The following is an 18,468-nucleotide window of genomic DNA, read 5'->3' as shown; positions in this document are numbered from 1 at the left end:
ATATCTTGCATAAAATTTTTTATTTATTCTTTCCATTTCCATTTTCTCTGTGTGTGTGTATTTGTATTCATCTTCATGAAGTGCCACTCTTTTCTGTTCTTTGTGTGTCTCAGCATCATTAATGCAAATGTCTTCCTATACTCACTAACATTCACCGCACTTTTGTTGTCTCATTGTGTATTTTATGAATATGTTGTCCACCTAAATTATGCCTGCTGTCAGTCTCCTTTCAATTCTTGATGATATTCCTGTGAAAAGTTTCCAAACCCTTTCAGAGGATTAATTCATTGTACATGTTGTACAATGTGAATTGTGTGTGTTTCGTTATAAATATGTGTTTATGTGTGCATCATTTTCCACAAGGTGAATCCTGGAGTCATAGTCATAGATATTGCATTTTCATAAAATAAAACTGAGTTTAATATGTGTGTGTACTGCAGCACTTTGTCTGGAGTACGGCGTGAAATTCGAGACGCACATTGTGGAGAAGTTTGGTGTGTCTTTTGGACTTGAGGGTGAGACGCTGAGTTTCGGCTGCTCTGTTATCATCTACCCGTCACTGCAGCGCTTCCAGCCTGAGATAGAGTGGTACAGAGATGGTAAGAGCAACAATAATAGTAATCTCTTGCAAAATTGATGCCATCAGATAATATGCCATCTTGAAATCAATTTATCATGCATATTTAATCTTTACTTCTTGCAAAGTGGTGTATACACTACCAGTCAAAGGTTTGGAATAATAATGATTTTTTAATGTTTTCGAAAGAAGGCTCTAATGCTCACCAAATCTACATTTATTTGATAAAGAACATAGTAAAAGTGTAAAAATCCTCACTTGCAAATAAATCAAAAATAAATGTATTCACATACAACGTTTCGGTCCAACGTCCAATGACAAACAGCAAAAACGGTAATATTGAGAAATATTATTGCAATGTAAAATAACGTTTCTATTTGAATATATTTTGAAATGTAATTTATTCATGTGATGCACAGCTGAATTTTCAGCATCATTACTCCAGTCTTCAGTGTTCAGTTATTTATAATGGTTCTGATTATTATCAATGTTGAAAACTGTTTTTGCTGCTTAAAACGTATGTGAAATCATTATACTTCAGGATTCTTTGACGAATAGAAAGTAAAAAAAACAGCATTTATTTGAAATAGAATCTTTTGTAACATTATAAATGTCTTTACCGTCACTTTTGAGCAATTTAATGCATCTTTGATGAATAAAAGTATATTTTTTTATTTTACTTTAATGGTAGTTTATCACGGTTTCCACAAAAATGTAAGTGTTTTCAACATTGATAATAATCAGAAATGTTTCTTGTTTGTGCTCCAGGGTCACATATTACTGGAAAATAGAGCTGAAACCAGCTTAATGTAGTTTATATAACATCAACTGGATTTCATTGGAATCTAGATGAGGATGGATATTGAAAATAGCTTAACTAGAATATGGACATTTTTACTGTACCTTTTTGCAAAAAGTGACGTTCTTCCTCGATAATTTTGTTTTGTCTTGTTTTCCAGTCTAAATGTCTAAAGATTCATAAATCAAGATACAAAAGCAAAATGACGTAAGAAGTCTTATTTTCTGAGATATTGATAATATAAAAATAAAGTGAGTTTATGTTTAAAAAAGAACATCTGCCAGTGGGCAATCAACTTAATTTAAAGGGAAAACAAGTTTTCCTATCCCATTGGAAGATATTTGTTTTTGTTTTAAGCATAAACTCACTTAATTTTGATCAGTTTCTCAGAAAGCAAGACTTCTTATCTTCATTTTGCATCTAAAGCAAATGTATCGTCATTGTTTAGACATACATTTTTTTGCAATGCATGCAACAATTATTCCAATAAATTTAATAATTTCTGCTGCAATTGAAGACCTTTAGGCATTAATTTGTGGAAGGGAGAATTAACCATTTTTAATGACCTTTTAAACCCCGCAGAAACCCTATAGAACATCAGACTGTATATCTTGGTGCATTAAAGGGTTAGTTCACCCAGAAATGAAAATTCTGTCATTAATTACTCACCCTCATGGCGTTCTAAACACGTAAGATTAAGATATTTTGGATGAATTCTGAGAGCTCTCTGACCCTCCCATAGACAGCAATGTAATTACCACGATCAAGGTCCAGAAACGTAGCAAGGAGATCGGTAAAATAATTCATGTGACATCAGGGGTTCAACCGTAATTTTACGAAGCTATTCGTCTTCTCCGCGTCACCCAACGTAAACAGCGTATGCTATTCTGTGTCAGCTGCGTCACGCAGATACGTAGTTTTCGTTCAAATCAAATCGCGTGACGCAGCTGACACAGAACAGCATACGCTGTTTACGTTGGGTGACGCGGAGAAGATGAATTGTTGAATAAAGTCGTTATTTTGGTTTTCTTTGCGTACAAAATTCTTCTCGTAGCTTCGTAAAATTACGGTTGAACCCCTGATGTCACATGGATTATTTTACCGATCTCCTTGCTACGTTTCTGGACCTTGATCGTGGTAATTACATTGCTGTCTGTGGGAGGGTCAGAGAGCTCTCAGAATTCATCAAAAATATCTTAATTAGCTGGGTATGATATATTCAATGAGAGCCTCTTTACAAAGCAAAAGATCAAGGAAAACGTGATATTTTTAATGAGTATGGCTTTAGATATATTATACTGTTATGTTAGGCTCTCTGGAAAACTTACGGTAATTCTGATTGGCGTATCGCACATCCGGGAAACTGAATCCAGCATTACTTTCATGTCCTTCGTTTCTTGTTTCATACAAATGCAACTAGAGCCATCTTGCGTCTTAATTATTGTTTTTTTTATCTAAATGAAATTAGAGGACTTAAGTATTAATACTACTGTAGTGTTGTTGTGTTTGTCTTGTTGCCACACTGAAAACTAAAACAATAGGAAATTAATTTTTCGATATGAAAATTTTACTATTATTATTATTGTGGAAATCTTTTAGAATATGTGCGATTTTAAAACAATTTCAACTCATATGCATATTTCATGTCCATGTAATTATTTATCTGGTAAGCAGGATGCATGTTCATCTTGTTTGAACCTGTTCGTTCATCTTGGCTAAAATCTATTCGCTATGTACTGTTTGCAGAAGCCTTGAGTTAATTAAAATATTTCAACTCCACTCAATATTTTGTATCCAATTATGTATAAGTAGCCCTTACTTCATATGTGGATATTCCATTCACTCCTCATTTACCATTTTTAACCAACGTAATTGCATGCAGGTGAATATTGTTTGAATATAATATAAATTCTATAATAGCGTAATAGAGTAATAGACTATTTTGTCACCTGCCTGCAGATATCCCATCAGCCCCAGGCCGTGTGGTTCCCACCCGCAATACAGACACATCTGTGGTGGTTTCATGGGAAGCTTCACGTGACGTTAAAGAGCTGGTGGGCTACTACATTGAGAGCAGCATTGCAGGGAGCAACACTTGGGAGCCATGCAACAACAAACCAGTTAAATGCACAAGGTAGAAAGATACATACAGTGTAATTATAATTAATCAAATCAAGCAAGAGTGCTGGTGTACTTAATGTCTCAGCTGTAACGTGGCCTTAGGCACAAGGCACAGTGATCACAGACTAATACAAATCCAAAAGTGATATTGCTTTTACACAACATTTCTATAAACAATATTCTATATTCTATAATTATTATAAAGTAACTTATGTTTCAGGCACAAATTGGCCAAGTGGTTTGTAGATTATTTCTCGTCCAATGAAAATAGTTCCAAAAGTTCCTGGTCAGCAGCGATTTTCAGCTGAGATAAACATTTGAATGCTTCTGCGCGTTCTGAGGCATGCTATTATTTTTCAGGAAACACACGGCTAAAGTAGTTCCAGGCAGGTCTTGACCACATTACAGTTCCATATCACTTCGCCAAATGATTTTTAAGTTGTTTCGAATCTCCTTAGAGCAAAAGATCCAAAACCCACTAATACTCTGACCAAGCCACTAAATATAACAAACAACAGGATAAAAATGCCAAAGTATTTAAATTACGTTTTATTACCGACGGAAAGCACGCTTTCTTTCTCCCGCTCTCCACCGTACAAACACACATATACAGTAAAGACACGCTTCACGTCGTGGCCGCATACCACCCCGAGTGCATTCATTTTCTAATAATTCAACAGCCCGTCATCAATTATTCCGTATTAAATTAATGCTATGCAAATATTTTTATAGAGATGTATCCTAATCTCATCTCGAAGTTGCCCAGCCATGGTCTAAACAGACAAATCGCAAAAATCGGACTGAATTTTTGTGACAAACGTTTATGTTGGAATAAGCATGCCTTTAGGGATTTAAAGGTTTATTAAATGAACAAGAGTAAGCAACAGTATGTTTGTCTTAGCAAGCTTCACTAATAAATGCTAGAACTGTTTGTGTGAGACTTTCATTTTATGTTGTAATATATTAATTTCTGTCTGTATGTGTTCATGCAGATTTATCTGTCATGGCTTAACCACAGGCGAGAGTTACGTTTTCCGGGTAAGAGCCGTCAATGCTGCGGGAATCAGTGAATTCTCACAAGAATCAGAAGCCATTACAGTTAAAGCTGCTATTGGTAAGTCATTTATAGTCACTCCTATTGATATCATTAAGATGATTTCACTTTTCCAGCTTTCACTTTTTAATTCTGACCACTGTACTTGACTTACACATTCCACACGTCCAATATGACACGTTAGTGCCAAGGCCACAACCACCAAACTCTAGCTGCGCTCCCTGCATTCTTCCCAGGGGTCAGGACTAAAGAGGCTCAGGTGAGAAGAGAGAGAGAAAACCAACTCTCTGGAACATCACCCATCGGCATCCCTCCTCAGAGTTGGCCTGTCTTCCATTTTCTCCTTTCCTGTTTTTTTTCCCATTCAATCTTAATTAATTTCTTTGCACTTTTGCATCTTTTTTTAAAACACTTTTTTAGTGTATTGCAATTGATCCAGTTCCCTCATTAATCATTTATTTGTTAATTACTGTTAAATTGACCCTTGTGGAAAAGAAGTACACTTTATCGTACTTTTAAAAAGAGTACTAATTGCAGAATTAATATAATTAAAAACAAGATATTTAAGTGCAAACTAAATGTAATGTTTTTGGATGTTTAATTGCATGTTAATTGCAATGAAACAAAAGTGTATTATATTTCAAATTTATATTACTTGACTTACACATTCCACACGTCCAATATGACACGTTAGTGCCAAGGCCACAACCACCAAACTCTAGCTGCGCTCCCTGCATTCCTCCCAGGGGTCAGGACTTGTAGACCTCCTCTAGTTTGGGTCACAACTGATCCAACATAGTGGTGACTACAAAACCAGCTCACCCGCTCTCCCACGTACACTCCTTCCCACTCCCTCAATCTTTTGCATGTCTTTCACACTTTCTATGTCATGCCCTTTAACATCCATGATACTGTCTGTTGAGCGTCCTGCTCACTTCTCCTTTATGAAACACGCTTTTAAAGTGCACACCTTTTTCTAATCGAAGCAGTACTCTCTGGCACAAAAACTCAATGTGTGCAGAAAAACGTACAATAATTTCAACAATACAACACAATATAGCATTAAACGGTATAAATTGGAAAAATAAAAATAAAATCGACAGGGAATTAGACTTCATAACACTACGCAAAGAGGGTCATTTAGGAGAGTGTTTTTTGATTATTGTCTCTGTTTGCTTGTTTGATTGGCTGCAAAGTTGTAATGCAAGATCTAAAAAACAATGTTTGATATATAATATATAAATATTGATTAGACCTGGTAAAGCACCTTGAACCAGAAACCCAACATCTATCATGTTCTAGAAACCAACTTGAACATCTTAAACTGACCTGGTTTTTCCAATGGGGTATCTACTAGCTTTAATATATGGTAAATCTTCTCAGCTACAGACTTTTTTAAACCCTCAAATAACATCACTATCCACATAAATGCATCAAGGGATCCTCTTTGGCTTCTTTTTTGCCACCAGCCACAACTGGCAATATGCTGGACACCTCCCTACTATACGATACCCTCCTTGTAATGTTATAGTGCCAGTCTGTATTTTTACAGTTCTGTGTTTGGTTTGGATATTTCACATATGCTGGTACACGCCCAGTCTGTCATAAGTTTCCTTTATACTGCAAATGTGCTTCACTGCTAACTGTAGTGTTCTGTTATGCCAGCTTCACCCACTCCACCCTACGGCATCACTGTGCTGGAGTGTGTGCGGGACTCGATGGTACTAGCCTGGAAACAGCCCACTTTCATCGGTGGCGCTGACATCACTGGTTACTTCGTTGATTACCGTGAGGTCATCGGAGGAGTTCCAGGAAAATGGCACGAGGCGAATATTAAGTCTGTTAGTGAGAGAGCTTATAGAGTAAGTACATTTGGGTAATAACAAGCAAAATTATTAGACCATGATGTGGCCAATTTGTGATCTCCAACCTTGTCTTTCTGTCTAGGTTTCAGAGCTTAAAGAAAACATGCTGTACCAGTTCCAGGTACGTGCTGCCAACATGGCTGGTGTGGGCATCCCGTCTCTTCCCAGTGAGACATTCAAGTGTGAGGAGTGGACTATAGCTGTACCGGGTAGGCACAAATTAATTATAATTTTTTTTTAGTTTCCAGAGCTGGAAAGCTTACAAAAAATGTGACCCTTGTGAAAAAAGTACACTTAAGTACTCTTTTAAAAAGCATGCTTTTTTAAAAAGAGTACTTAAGTGTGAATATACTTAAGCATGAATGTAATGTGTTGGACACTTAATTGCATGCAATTACAATTAATTATAGTTTAAATTTATATTAAGTGCAATGAATGAGTTTTTGACCCACTTAAGTGGGACTTAAGTATATCTTAATTCATAATTAATAATTTCAATATTCTGTCATTTCTATAGTGTCTTTGAAATATAGTGTATATATAATAAGTGCACTGTTGAATGTACTAACAAGCTAAACTTAAATACACTTTAATGTCATTACAATGTGCACTTAAGTTTTTCCTTCTGGAGCATCAGTGAGCATTTGAAACTTTTTAGTTGCGTATTTTTTTTTAAATATAAAATTTTAAGATTTTAAGTACACTACAAGAGCACATTAAATATATTTAAGCACACTTCTTTTTCACAAGGGGATACTAAACACACTGATAATCTGCAATCCTTAGTAAAAAGAATTTGAAACCAATTGTTAAGGATACTAGAGATTCCAATAATAGCAAAACAAAAACTAGACCTTTTGGAACATTCAAAGGTCCCAATATTATAATTCCAATAGAATAAAATGCACTGTAGATTTAAAGCACATCCTTCAGAATTCTGGAAGTAGATTTCACATGATATCTAACCTAATCTAACTAATCATATAAGAATCTAAATATTTAAGACTCATCCAGACCAGAACATATTCTCTTGTTTCTCACATTGGCTCTGTCTGAAATGCTCTACACTATAAACCTGTTTTTAGGACCACCCCATGACCTCCAAGTACAGGAGGTGCGTAAGGACTCTCTGGTCTTGCTCTGGAAACCGCCTGTCTACCAGGGTCGTGATCCTGTCAATGGATACTACATTGATATCAAAGAGGCTGACGCAGACTTTGAGATGTGGAGAGGAGTCAATGAGAAAGCTACTGACAAGACATTCAAGAAGGTTTGTATGCATATGGAAGCCGTAGGGCAGTGGAGTTTGTTAAGGGTTGTGATATTGGTATTCCTTTGAGAAAATTAAGTACACTTGTAGCATACTTTTAAAATGAGTACTTATCATGGAAATAATTGAAAAGGATATACTTAAGTGAAAACTCAATGTAATGTTTTGGGAAACTTAACTGCATGTTAATTGCAATTAAAATGAAAATATTTTATATATTTAAATTTGTATTAAATGCAATTAGCTGAACTTTAGAGTTTTTTTTACCCACTTAAGTAGGACTTAAGTACATCTTTATATGTAATTTCATAATTACTTCTGTTGTCTTTGAAATATGGTTCAAGTACCGTTGAATGTACTTACACGCATTTATGTTAAACTAAAATATACTTGAAACTTGTATGTCATGTATTTAAATATATTTGTAATTACTCATTTGAAATTATAATTGCAATTTAGTACATTTAATATATATTAACCATAACCTCTACATGTGCTGTAGTATGTCAAAATAAGCACAAGAAAGATTATTAAAACATATTGACTCAAAATGTACTTTACAACTTTTAATTTTACATTACAAACTTAATTGTACTTAAGTGTGTTATGAAACATGAAAGTGTCACTCTTTGAGTCACTTAAGTGGCCTTTTATTTCATAACTATTATCTATACAATTATGTCATCTTTTTAAATATACTTTTAAGATTTGAAGCACACTACAAGCTCACATTTAATACAATTAAGCACACTTCTTTTTTCACAAGGGTAGGTTTATGGTAGTAGATGTTGTTTCTCTTATTTTAGATCAAGGATCTAAAGGAGGGGGAATCGTATGTTTTCCGTGTGCGCGCTCAGAACAAAGCTGGTGTAGGAAAAGCATCAGATCCAACAGAACCAGTTGAGGCAGTGACTAAACCAGGTACTAAACTAGACGGAACTAGAATTTCTCAAATAACATTGTATTGTACTACAAAAAAAGCTACTGCAGATAAAATTGAAATCAATGTGAAATAAATTAAAATGATCCTTTCCTTCTGTACAATTCATACATTTGTCTTCATGAGCTCTCTTCAAATAACTTAATATACCTCTGAAAATTACTTCTTTTTTTTAACGTAATCTTTACAGTGGATGCTTTTGGAAATGAGGAATCTGTTTAGAGTTGTTTTTAAATCCAGGTTAACCCTAAAAACAAACCAAAATCAACAAGACTTAACTACTCTCAACAAAATCCAACAAGCCACTTCTTTCTCACAGGAACTACCGAGATAGTTGTGAATGTTGACGATGACGGCGTCATTTCACTGAATTTTGAGTGCTCTAACCTCACCGCTGACTCCAAATTCGTCTGGTCCAAGAACTACATGGAAATGACAGAACCTGAACGCATGACCTTAGAGACCAAGGGTAACAAGTAAGTGTCTATGGGCTACTGAGTTTTGTTAAATTACTAATTATCACATTTAAAATGATGGCTTAAAGGGTTAGTCGAATCAAAAATGCAAATGTTGTTCCAAACCCATAAGACGTTTATTCATCAGAAAAAACTTTTTAAAGGAATAGTTCACCCAAAAATGAAAATTTGCTGATACTTTACTCCCCCTCAGGCCATCCAAGATGTACAGTCATGTGAAAAAGAAAGGGCACCCTATTGAATTCCCTGGCTTTCCATATCAGGACGTAATAAAATAATAAAAATCTGGTCCTTAGCAGGTCTTAAAATCTGGAAAATAAAACTTCAGATGAACAACAACACATGACATATCACACCGTGTCATTATTTATGTAACAAAACTAGGCCAAAATGAAAAGCCATGGGTGACAGATCCACTTTTAGATCATGGCTCAAATATGCTTGCTTGACTTCTGTTTGTTAATAGACTTTTAATGGATGGACAACGAGATAATATTAATAATATCTTCATTTTTGTTTTAAAGATGAGGGTTTGGAAAGACACGATCTTGAGTAGATGTTTAGTCTTTTTGTTTTTGGTTCAAATGTCCCTTCAAACCAACTTGTCTTGGGTAGAACATTTAATAAATATATTATTTATTAATGTACACTCTTAAAAATAAAGGTGCTTCAAAAGGTTCTTGAAGCGATGCCATAGAAGAACCATTTTTGGTTCCACAAAGAACCATTCAGTCAAAGGTTCTTTAAAGAACCATCTCTTTCTTACCTTTTTGTAATCTGAAGAACCTTCTTTCGCCCCAAAGAGCCTTTTGTGGAACAGAAATGTTCTTCAGATGTTAAAAGTTCTTTATGGAACCATTTAGACAAAAAGGTTCTTCTATGGCATCGTGAAGAACTTTTATTTTTAAGAGTGTAGCAAACAATTTCAGCACATTTCCAGAGCTATAACTACAAAAAAAAAAAAAAATTAGCATGGGATCATATTCTAACTCTTCAATATTTGTCTGTAGATCCAAAGCCATCTTTAAAACACCTTCAGAAGAAGATCTGGGTATCTACTCTTGTTTCGTGACACACACTGATGGAGCCTCTGCCAGCTACACACTCTCTGAGGAAAGTGAGTTCATTGACCTTTTTCATTTTTATATGTTTGAATTCACCAAGTTAACACTGGTTATTGATTCTGATCCTTTCTCTGTCCTGTTCCTCGCAGCTCTAAAAGAACTCCTGAAGATCAGCCACGACCACAAATTCCCCAGTGAGTAAACATCACATCACATGCACTCTTGAAACATTTCATTAACTTCATTTTGAATGTGTGAGCACTTGCTCAATCCTGTATGCTTTAGCATACTTGTAAGAGTACTTTTTGTGGAAATAATGCTTTATATTACTTTAAAGTAATACACTTAAAGGGATAGTTCACCCAAAAATGAAAATTATATCATTACTCACCCTCATGTCGTTCCAAACCCGTAAGACCTTCGTTCATCATTCGGAACACAATTTAAGATATTTTTGATGAAATGCGAGAGCTTTCTGATCCTCCCACAGACAGCAAGGGTCCTAACACGATCAAGGCACAGAAACGTAGCAGGGACATCGTTAAAATAATCCATGCGACATCAGGGGTTCAACCGTAATTTTACGAAGCAATGAGAATTATTTTTTGTGCGCAAACAAAAATAACGACTTTATTCAAACAATTCGTCTCCTCCGCGTCACCCTATAGCACCATTTTGGAGAGTATCACATACGTAAACAACATATGTGAGCAGCACCGTACGCGGATACACTGTTTATGTTGTTTACGCTTTGATCTGAACGTAAACAGCGTATCCGCGTACATACGTGGCATACATGGTTTATATGTGACCCTGGAGCACAAAATATTATTTTATGCCAAAAATCATTAGGATGTTAAGTAAAGATCATGTTCCATGAAGGTATTTTGTAAATTTCCTACCGTAAATATATCAAAACTTAATTTTTGATTAGTAATATTCATTGCTAAGAACTTAATTTGGACAACTTTAAAGGAGATTTTCTCAGTATTTAAATTTTTTTGCACCCTCAGATTCCAGATTTTCAAATACAGTAGTTGTATCTCGGGCCAAATATTATCCCATCCTAACAAACCATACATCAATGGAAAGCTTATTTATTTTGCTGTAGATGATGACTGGTTGAGTTGAAATTGACCTGTATGACTGGTTTTGTGGTCCAGGGCCACATATGATCATGGAGCTCAACTAGAGTGACCATCAGGTTCTTGGTCACCACACTAACCAAAGCCCTTCTCCATCAGTTGCTCAGTTTGGTCAGGAGGCCCGCTGTAGGAAGAGTCCAGGTTGTTTCAAACTTCTTCCATTAAGGGTAACAGAGACCCTTAAATGAAGCAGAAATTTTTTTTTTCTGAACTCTTCCCCAGATGTGTGGCTTGACACAAACCTATTTCTGAGCTCTACAGGCAGTTATTTTGACCTCAGGGCTTGGTTTTTGCTTTGATATGCATTATCAGCTGTTGATTAAGATGTGTGTGCCTTTCCAAATCATGCCCATTCAATTGAATTTGCCACAGGTTAACTTCACTCGAAGTGTAGTGACATCTACAAGCGATTTGAATGCTCCTGAGCTAAATTTCAACTGTCCCAAATAAGGGTATGAATACTTATGCAATGGAATCATTTAAGTTTTTTATTTTTAATAAATTTGCAAAGATGTGAAAACCTGTTTTTTGCTTTACCATTATGGTGTATGGAGTGTAGATTGATGTGGGAAAAAAGTAATTTAAAGCAGTTTAACATAAGGCAGCAACTGAAAAAAATGAAGGGGTATGAATACATTCGCAAGGCACTGTAAGTGCAGTTTTTTTTGTTTATTTGCACAATTAAACACTCATTTTTCACAAGAGTAGTTCTATTAAATAGTGTACTAACCACTAATTGTTGTGTTCTATAAACAAAAGCAAATTAATGTGTGAAATGAAAAAATAACAAATTTCCTACATTTAGAATACAGCTCTGTGATGTAGGATTTTACAAATGAGATTGACAAGAGCGACAAAATGTTGTGCCACATGACACTTATCCTTGGTTAAGACAAAAGCTTGTTCAGCATAAAAGCATCAGATCCAACAGAACCAGTTGAGGCAGTGACTAAACCAGGTACTAAACTAGACGGAACTAGAATTTCTCAAATAACATTGTATTGTACTACAAAAAAAGCTACTGCAGATAAAATTGAAATCAATGTGAAATAAATTAAAATGATCCTTTTCTTCTGTACAATTCATACATTTGTCTTCATGAGCTCTCTTCAAATAACTTAATATACCTCTGAAAATTACTTCTTTTTTTAACGTAATCTTTACAGTGGATGCTTTTGGAAATGAGGAATCTGTTTAGAGTTGTTTTTAAATCCAGGTTAACCCTAAAAACAAACCAAAATCAACAAGACTTAACTACTCTCAACAAAATCCAACAAGCCACTTCTTTCTCACAGGAACTACCGAGATAGTTGTGAATGTTGACGATGACGGCGTCATTTCACTGAATTTTGAGTGCTCTAACCTCACCGCTGACTCCAAATTCGTCTGGTCCAAGAACTACATGGAAATGACAGAACCTGAACGCATGACCTTAGAGACCAAGGGTAACAAGTAAGTGTCTATGGGCTACTGAGTTTTGTTAAATTACTAATTATCACATTTAAAATGATGGCTTAAAGGGTTAGTCGAATCAAAAATGCAAATGTTGTTCCAAACCCATAAGACGTTTATTCATCAGAAAAAACTTTTTAAAGGAATAGTTCACCCAAAAATGAAAATTTGCTGATACTTTACTCCCCCTCAGGCCATCCAAGATGTACAGTCATGTGAAAAAGAAAGGGCACCCTATTGAATTCCCTGGCTTTCCATATCAGGACGTAATAAAATAATAAAAATCTGGTCCTTAGCAGGTCTTAAAATCTGGAAAATAAAACTTCAGATGAACAACAACACATGACATATCACACCGTGTCATTATTTATGTAACAAAACTAGGCCAAAATGAAAAGCCATGGGTGACAGATCCACTTTTAGATCATGGCTCAAATATGCTTGCTTGACTTCTGTTTGTTAATAGACTTTTAATGGATGGACAACGAGATAATATTAATAATATCTTCATTTTTGTTTTAAAGATGAGGGTTTGGAAAGACACGATCTTGAGTAGATGTTTAGTCTTTTTGTTTTTGGTTCAAATGTCCCTTCAAACCAACTTGTCTTGGGTAGAACATTTAATAAATATATTATTTATTAATGTACACTCTTAAAAATAAAGGTGCTTCAAAAGGTTCTTGAAGCGATGCCATAGAAGAACCATTTTTGGTTCCACAAAGAACCATTCAGTCAAAGGTTCTTTAAAGAACCATCTCTTTCTTACCTTTTTGTAATCTGAAGAACCTTCTTTCGCCCCAAAGAGCCTTTTGTGGAACAGAAATGTTCTTCAGATGTTAAAAGTTCTTTATGGAACCATTTAGACAAAAAGGTTCTTCTATGGCATCGTGAAGAACTTTTATTTTTAAGAGTGTAGCAAACAATTTCAGCACATTTCCAGAGCTATAACTACAAAAAAAAAAAAAAGATTAGCATGGGATCATATTCTAACTCTTCAATATTTGTCTGTAGATCCAAAGCCATCTTTAAAACACCTTCAGAAGAAGATCTGGGTATCTACTCTTGTTTCGTGACACACACTGATGGAGCCTCTGCCAGCTACACACTCTCTGAGGAAAGTGAGTTCATTGACCTTTTTCATTTTTATATGTTTGAATTCACCAAGTTAACACTGGTTATTGATTCTGATCCTTTCTCTGTCCTGTTCCTCGCAGCTCTAAAAGAACTCCTGAAGATCAGCCACGACCACAAATTCCCCAGTGAGTAAACATCACATCACATGCACTCTTGAAACATTTCATTAACTTCATTTTGAATGTGTGAGCACTTGCTCAATCCTGTATGCTTTAGCATACTTGTAAGAGTACTTTTTGTGGAAATAATGCTTTATATTACTTTAAAGTAATACACTTAAAGGGATAGTTGATTAGCATGGGATCATATTCTAACTCTTCAATATTTGTCTGTAGATCCAAAGCCATCTTTAAAACACCTTCAGAAGAAGATCTGGGTATCTACTCTTGTTTCGTGACACACACTGATGGAGCCTCTGCCAGCTACACACTCTCTGAGGAAAGTGAGTTCATTGACCTTTTTCATTTTTATATGTTTGAATTTACCAAGTCAGCACTGGTTATCGATTCTGACTACTTCTCTGTCTTGTTCCTCACAGCTCTAAAAGAACTCCTGAAGATCAGCCACGACCACAAATTCCCCAGTGAGTAACCACCACGTCACATGCACTGTTGAATAAATGTTTCACGTTCTTAACTTTTTATTTTGAACGTGAGAGCACTTGCTCTATCCTGTTCACTTTACCATACGTTTAAGAGTACTTTTTTGTGGAAGTAATACATTTATAATACTTTAAACTAATATACTTAAGTGTGAACTGAATGTAATGTTTTCGGATACTTAATTGCATGTTTTTTTGCAATTAAATAAAAATGTATTATAGTTTAAATTAGTTAAAATGAGTTAAACTTTCAGTGTTTCTGAGCCACTTAAGTAGGACTAAAGTACATGTAAAGTACGTGTGTAAAACGAAATACACTTTAATGTAATTACACATTTGTAATAATGAAGTTGCAATACAGTACATTTAAAAAATATTAACTTTAAATGTAATGTACCACAGTATTTCATATCTGCTTTAGTATGTTAGTCAACACATCAAAATAAGTGTACTTCTAAAAGCACAAGAAAAGACTATTAAACCATAATGATTTAAAATAAATTGATAATACTTTATTACGTTAAAGTATTAATAATGCTTTAAAATAAATTGTTAATTTGACATTATTACAAAGTGCACTTTTTAAAGTCAAGTCATGAAAGTGTCTTACTGTAAGTACACTTAAGTGGTCTTTTATTTCATTAAAATTATACTATCTGAAAGTGCAGTTTATACTTTTTAATGTTTTTTTTTGAAAGTCCATATACACGTACATATATATGCATCTCATGTATAGAGTGTGTACCGATAACGCCATCTCATTTTCTTCAGTGTTCAAGCAGTTACAGAAGGAATCGGAGTTCCAGAAAAAAGAATGGGTTAGGAAACAAGGTATGATTATGCACGCAGTAAATGCGCTGCAGTATTATTTAAAAATGCATGTGAACAAGTATGCAGTCATGTTTCAAACAGCAATACAATACATTGTTATCATATGACTTCACTAAGTTATATGTTAAATAATAATAATAAATAATTTTACAATGATGCAATTCAGGAAACCTGCCATTTTATTCCAGCTGTCTGGTTGGAGGCTTCATTCATTGAAATATTTAGATTATACTAAACTTGATGCAACAGTCATTTATTTAGCGTAAATTGCAACTTAAGCTTAGTTTTAATTTATACAGCTGCTGCAACCGGCCCTTGATGTGAAGTGACTATTAGACTAAGTATTTTGCAGAAAATAAGTCACACCTGACAGTACGTCACACTCAAAATAGCTAAATTGAATCTCATTCGGCCCTAATGTGTGCTTAATTGCGTTATATATAAGTCATTTTAATATAAATTGCAGCATGATGTTTCCGATTATAAAAAAACACAGAGGTCTGTTTTAATGTGCGATCACAGTTGTGCATTTATGGGCATTCTGCAACCGCCTCAAACACAACTCATCTAATCAGAAGCAGGGTTATTATCGTTAACTAAAACTAAAACCATCAAAAAAAAAATTTAATTAAAAAATACAAAATGTTCGGTACTTGAAATAAAAGAAATGTTAACTTAAATATAATATATAAAAAAAAAACTTAAACTTATTTATTTCAGCTAGTTCCCGTGCAATATTTCTAATTTCCGTTTAGTTACTTGATTAGTTGGTAAACATGTTAGTAAACTTGATTTACTAAAACTAAAACTAATAAATAGAAATGAATAAAAACTATATAGACATATTCTTACAAAACAAAAACTAATTACTAACAACAAAATTACAAAAAAAAATTTACTAAAAATGAAAAAGTTAATGAATTCTAATTCAAAAACAAAAAAACTATAGTATATCAGTTTTACTAAAATTACACTAATCAGAAGTTAGAGTCTGAACTATTTATTTAATAATGCACACTTTGGCAAATATTCATGTATTCCACACATCTATCCACCTTATTATTAAGAGCGGATGCATAATTATAATCTAATTATGAGATAACAAGCATCAAAGTTTGATTTTTTTAACCATTCATTTCACTATGATTTCAATCTTTGTCATGGCCTTACTCGGTCAATATTAAAGATATAAAGGTTATATTTTCATAGAATGTTCTGCATCTTTATGATTTTATGTAGAAAACAGTAAATCACAAAAGAACTGACTTTAGCTGGGTTTTCACAGGCAGGGTCACATATTTTAAGATATTGTCATAACTATAAACAAAGTTGGTTATAGCGCAAATACTTCTACCATTTACTGCACTTTGTTACTCTTCTAGTTATTAACCTACCGGCTAACGATTCAGAAATTTTGCACATTCACAGAAAATACCTTGCATCTGCATTTCAAAATAAGGTGGACAGACTGTGCATAGTGTACATACTATGCTGTAAAAAAGTAGTAGTACTGTAGTATTTCATTCCACATCCTGTATACTCACTGTGTTTGTACATTAATCATGCTGTTCATGCTCTGTAAGGTCCACACTTCGTGGAGTATCTCGGTTATGAAGTCACACCTGAGTGCTGTGTGAGACTGAAGTGTAAGGTGAGCCGTCTCTCTGATTAAACACTCCAATTAAACCGCAGTGCTGCCTGTTTCTTAATTAGTGACGTATTAACCTGTGATGCAGGTTGCTAATATGAAGAAAGACTCTGTGGCGCTGTGGTATAAAGATGGACGAGAGATCAAGGTCAATGAGAAACTGGATTTCTCTGAAGGAGTGTTGACTTTGGAGATCGCTCAGGTGAGCAGCGCTTCACACGTAATTACCCAGATATTACTCCTCATATATGTGACCCTGGACTACAAAACCAGTCATAAGGGTCAATTTGAAATTTGAAGCTGAATAAATGAGCTTTCCATTGATGCATGGTTTGTTATGATCGGACGATATTTGGTCGAGATACAACTATTTGAAAATCTGGAATCTGCGGGTGCAAAAAAATCTAAATATTGAGAAAATCGCCTTTAAAGTTGTCCAAATGAAGTCCTTAGCTATGCATATTACTAATCAAAAATTAAGTTTTGATATATTTACGGTATAGGAAATTGACAATATATTCATGGAACATGGTCTTAACTTAATATCCTAATGATTTCTGGCATAAATGAAAAATACTACAATGCTACAAATATACCCCAGCGACTTAAGACTGGTTTTGTGATCCAGGGTCACAAATGAAAAATATAGTCAGGTGACACATATGGCCTCCACAAGCATTTAAATATTAAGTAGAGATGTTTACTTAATGATTAACTAACCAAATTAGTTAATTAGTATTGCTATTATATATATATATATATATATATATATATATATATATATATATACAAGTGCATCTCAATAAATTAGAATGTCGTGGAAAAGTTCATTTATTTCAGTAATTCAACTCAAATACTCCAGTCTTCAGTGTGACATGATCCATTAGAAATCATTCTAATAAAATAATTTTACTGTATTTAAAAAATATATATTTCAAAAAAAAATTTTTAATGCAGGCTTGGTGAGCATAAAACATTTTCAAAAACATAAAAAAATAATCATAATTATTCCAAACTTTTGACCGGTAGTGCATATCCTCAGTGGAGAGTAAGAACATGGTGCTAATATCTTGGTTGCAGATTGAAAAGCCAACTTTTAATCCATCGCTACCCACAATGTCAAAATAGTGCTATAACTGGAAACAAATCTTTTTCTGTATAGATCTAGTTTCAGAGCTTGCATTGCTTACTTGACCATTTTCTCCATCGTGGTGTTCATAAAATAGTTTAAAGCCCAGATTAGAGAATGAATGCAGTTTGGCTCCAGGTTGTATTGTGAGTGGTTCTTCTTGTGTAGTTTTGCAAAAGATTGCGCGAATTGAATTGAGGGACAAATGGACGCTCCATTTCTGTATAGTTTATCATTACTCTGTCTGAAAAGCAGGGGCTTAGATTCACAAAAAAACATCAATTAGTCTATATCAGTGCTGTAAAGAAATCTTTAAACGATGCCCCTGCTGTAAGCTTTCTGTGGATTCTCTCTAATGTTTC

The 18,468-nt window shown here is 34.4% G+C and overlaps 1 protein-coding gene and 1 long non-coding RNA gene across 2 annotated transcripts in view; both read left to right on the top strand.

Annotated features, from left to right (window-relative positions):
* Positions 1-18,468, top strand: part of LOC107559932 (myomesin-1) — a 34,313-nt gene that overhangs the window by 13,941 nt on the left and 1,904 nt on the right. The window contains exons 10-28 of the mRNA XM_016243960.1: positions 441-599; positions 3,336-3,510; positions 4,490-4,611; positions 6,217-6,413; positions 6,499-6,625; positions 7,502-7,686; positions 8,493-8,607; positions 8,946-9,102; positions 10,113-10,219; positions 10,316-10,360; positions 12,607-12,763; positions 13,775-13,881; positions 13,978-14,022; positions 14,114-14,120; positions 14,233-14,339; positions 14,436-14,480; positions 15,270-15,329; positions 16,913-16,980; positions 17,066-17,179. Coding sequence (XP_016099446.1) covers positions 441-599; positions 3,336-3,510; positions 4,490-4,611; positions 6,217-6,413; positions 6,499-6,625; positions 7,502-7,686; positions 8,493-8,607; positions 8,946-9,102; positions 10,113-10,219; positions 10,316-10,360; positions 12,607-12,763; positions 13,775-13,881; positions 13,978-14,022; positions 14,114-14,120; positions 14,233-14,339; positions 14,436-14,480; positions 15,270-15,329; positions 16,913-16,980; positions 17,066-17,179 — 2,099 coding nt within the window. The remainder of the gene's footprint in view (positions 1-440; positions 600-3,335; positions 3,511-4,489; positions 4,612-6,216; positions 6,414-6,498; positions 6,626-7,501; positions 7,687-8,492; positions 8,608-8,945; positions 9,103-10,112; positions 10,220-10,315; positions 10,361-12,606; positions 12,764-13,774; positions 13,882-13,977; positions 14,023-14,113; positions 14,121-14,232; positions 14,340-14,435; positions 14,481-15,269; positions 15,330-16,912; positions 16,981-17,065; positions 17,180-18,468) is intronic.
* Positions 12,223-14,023, top strand: LOC107559954 (uncharacterized). Its single transcript, XR_001605669.1, has 4 exons — positions 12,223-12,269; positions 12,607-12,763; positions 13,775-13,881; positions 13,978-14,023. It is a non-coding gene; the product is annotated as an uncharacterized lncRNA (long non-coding RNA).

The sequence above is a fragment of the Sinocyclocheilus grahami genome, unplaced genomic scaffold, assembly GCF_001515645.1.
Source record: "Sinocyclocheilus grahami isolate Dianchi unplaced genomic scaffold, SAMN03320097.WGS_v1.1 scaffold706.1, whole genome shotgun sequence".
NCBI classification, from domain to species: domain Eukaryota; kingdom Metazoa; phylum Chordata; class Actinopteri; order Cypriniformes; family Cyprinidae; genus Sinocyclocheilus; species Sinocyclocheilus grahami.
Note: the sequence above shows the minus strand (reverse complement) of the source record. Positions and strands in the feature narration are given on the sequence as shown.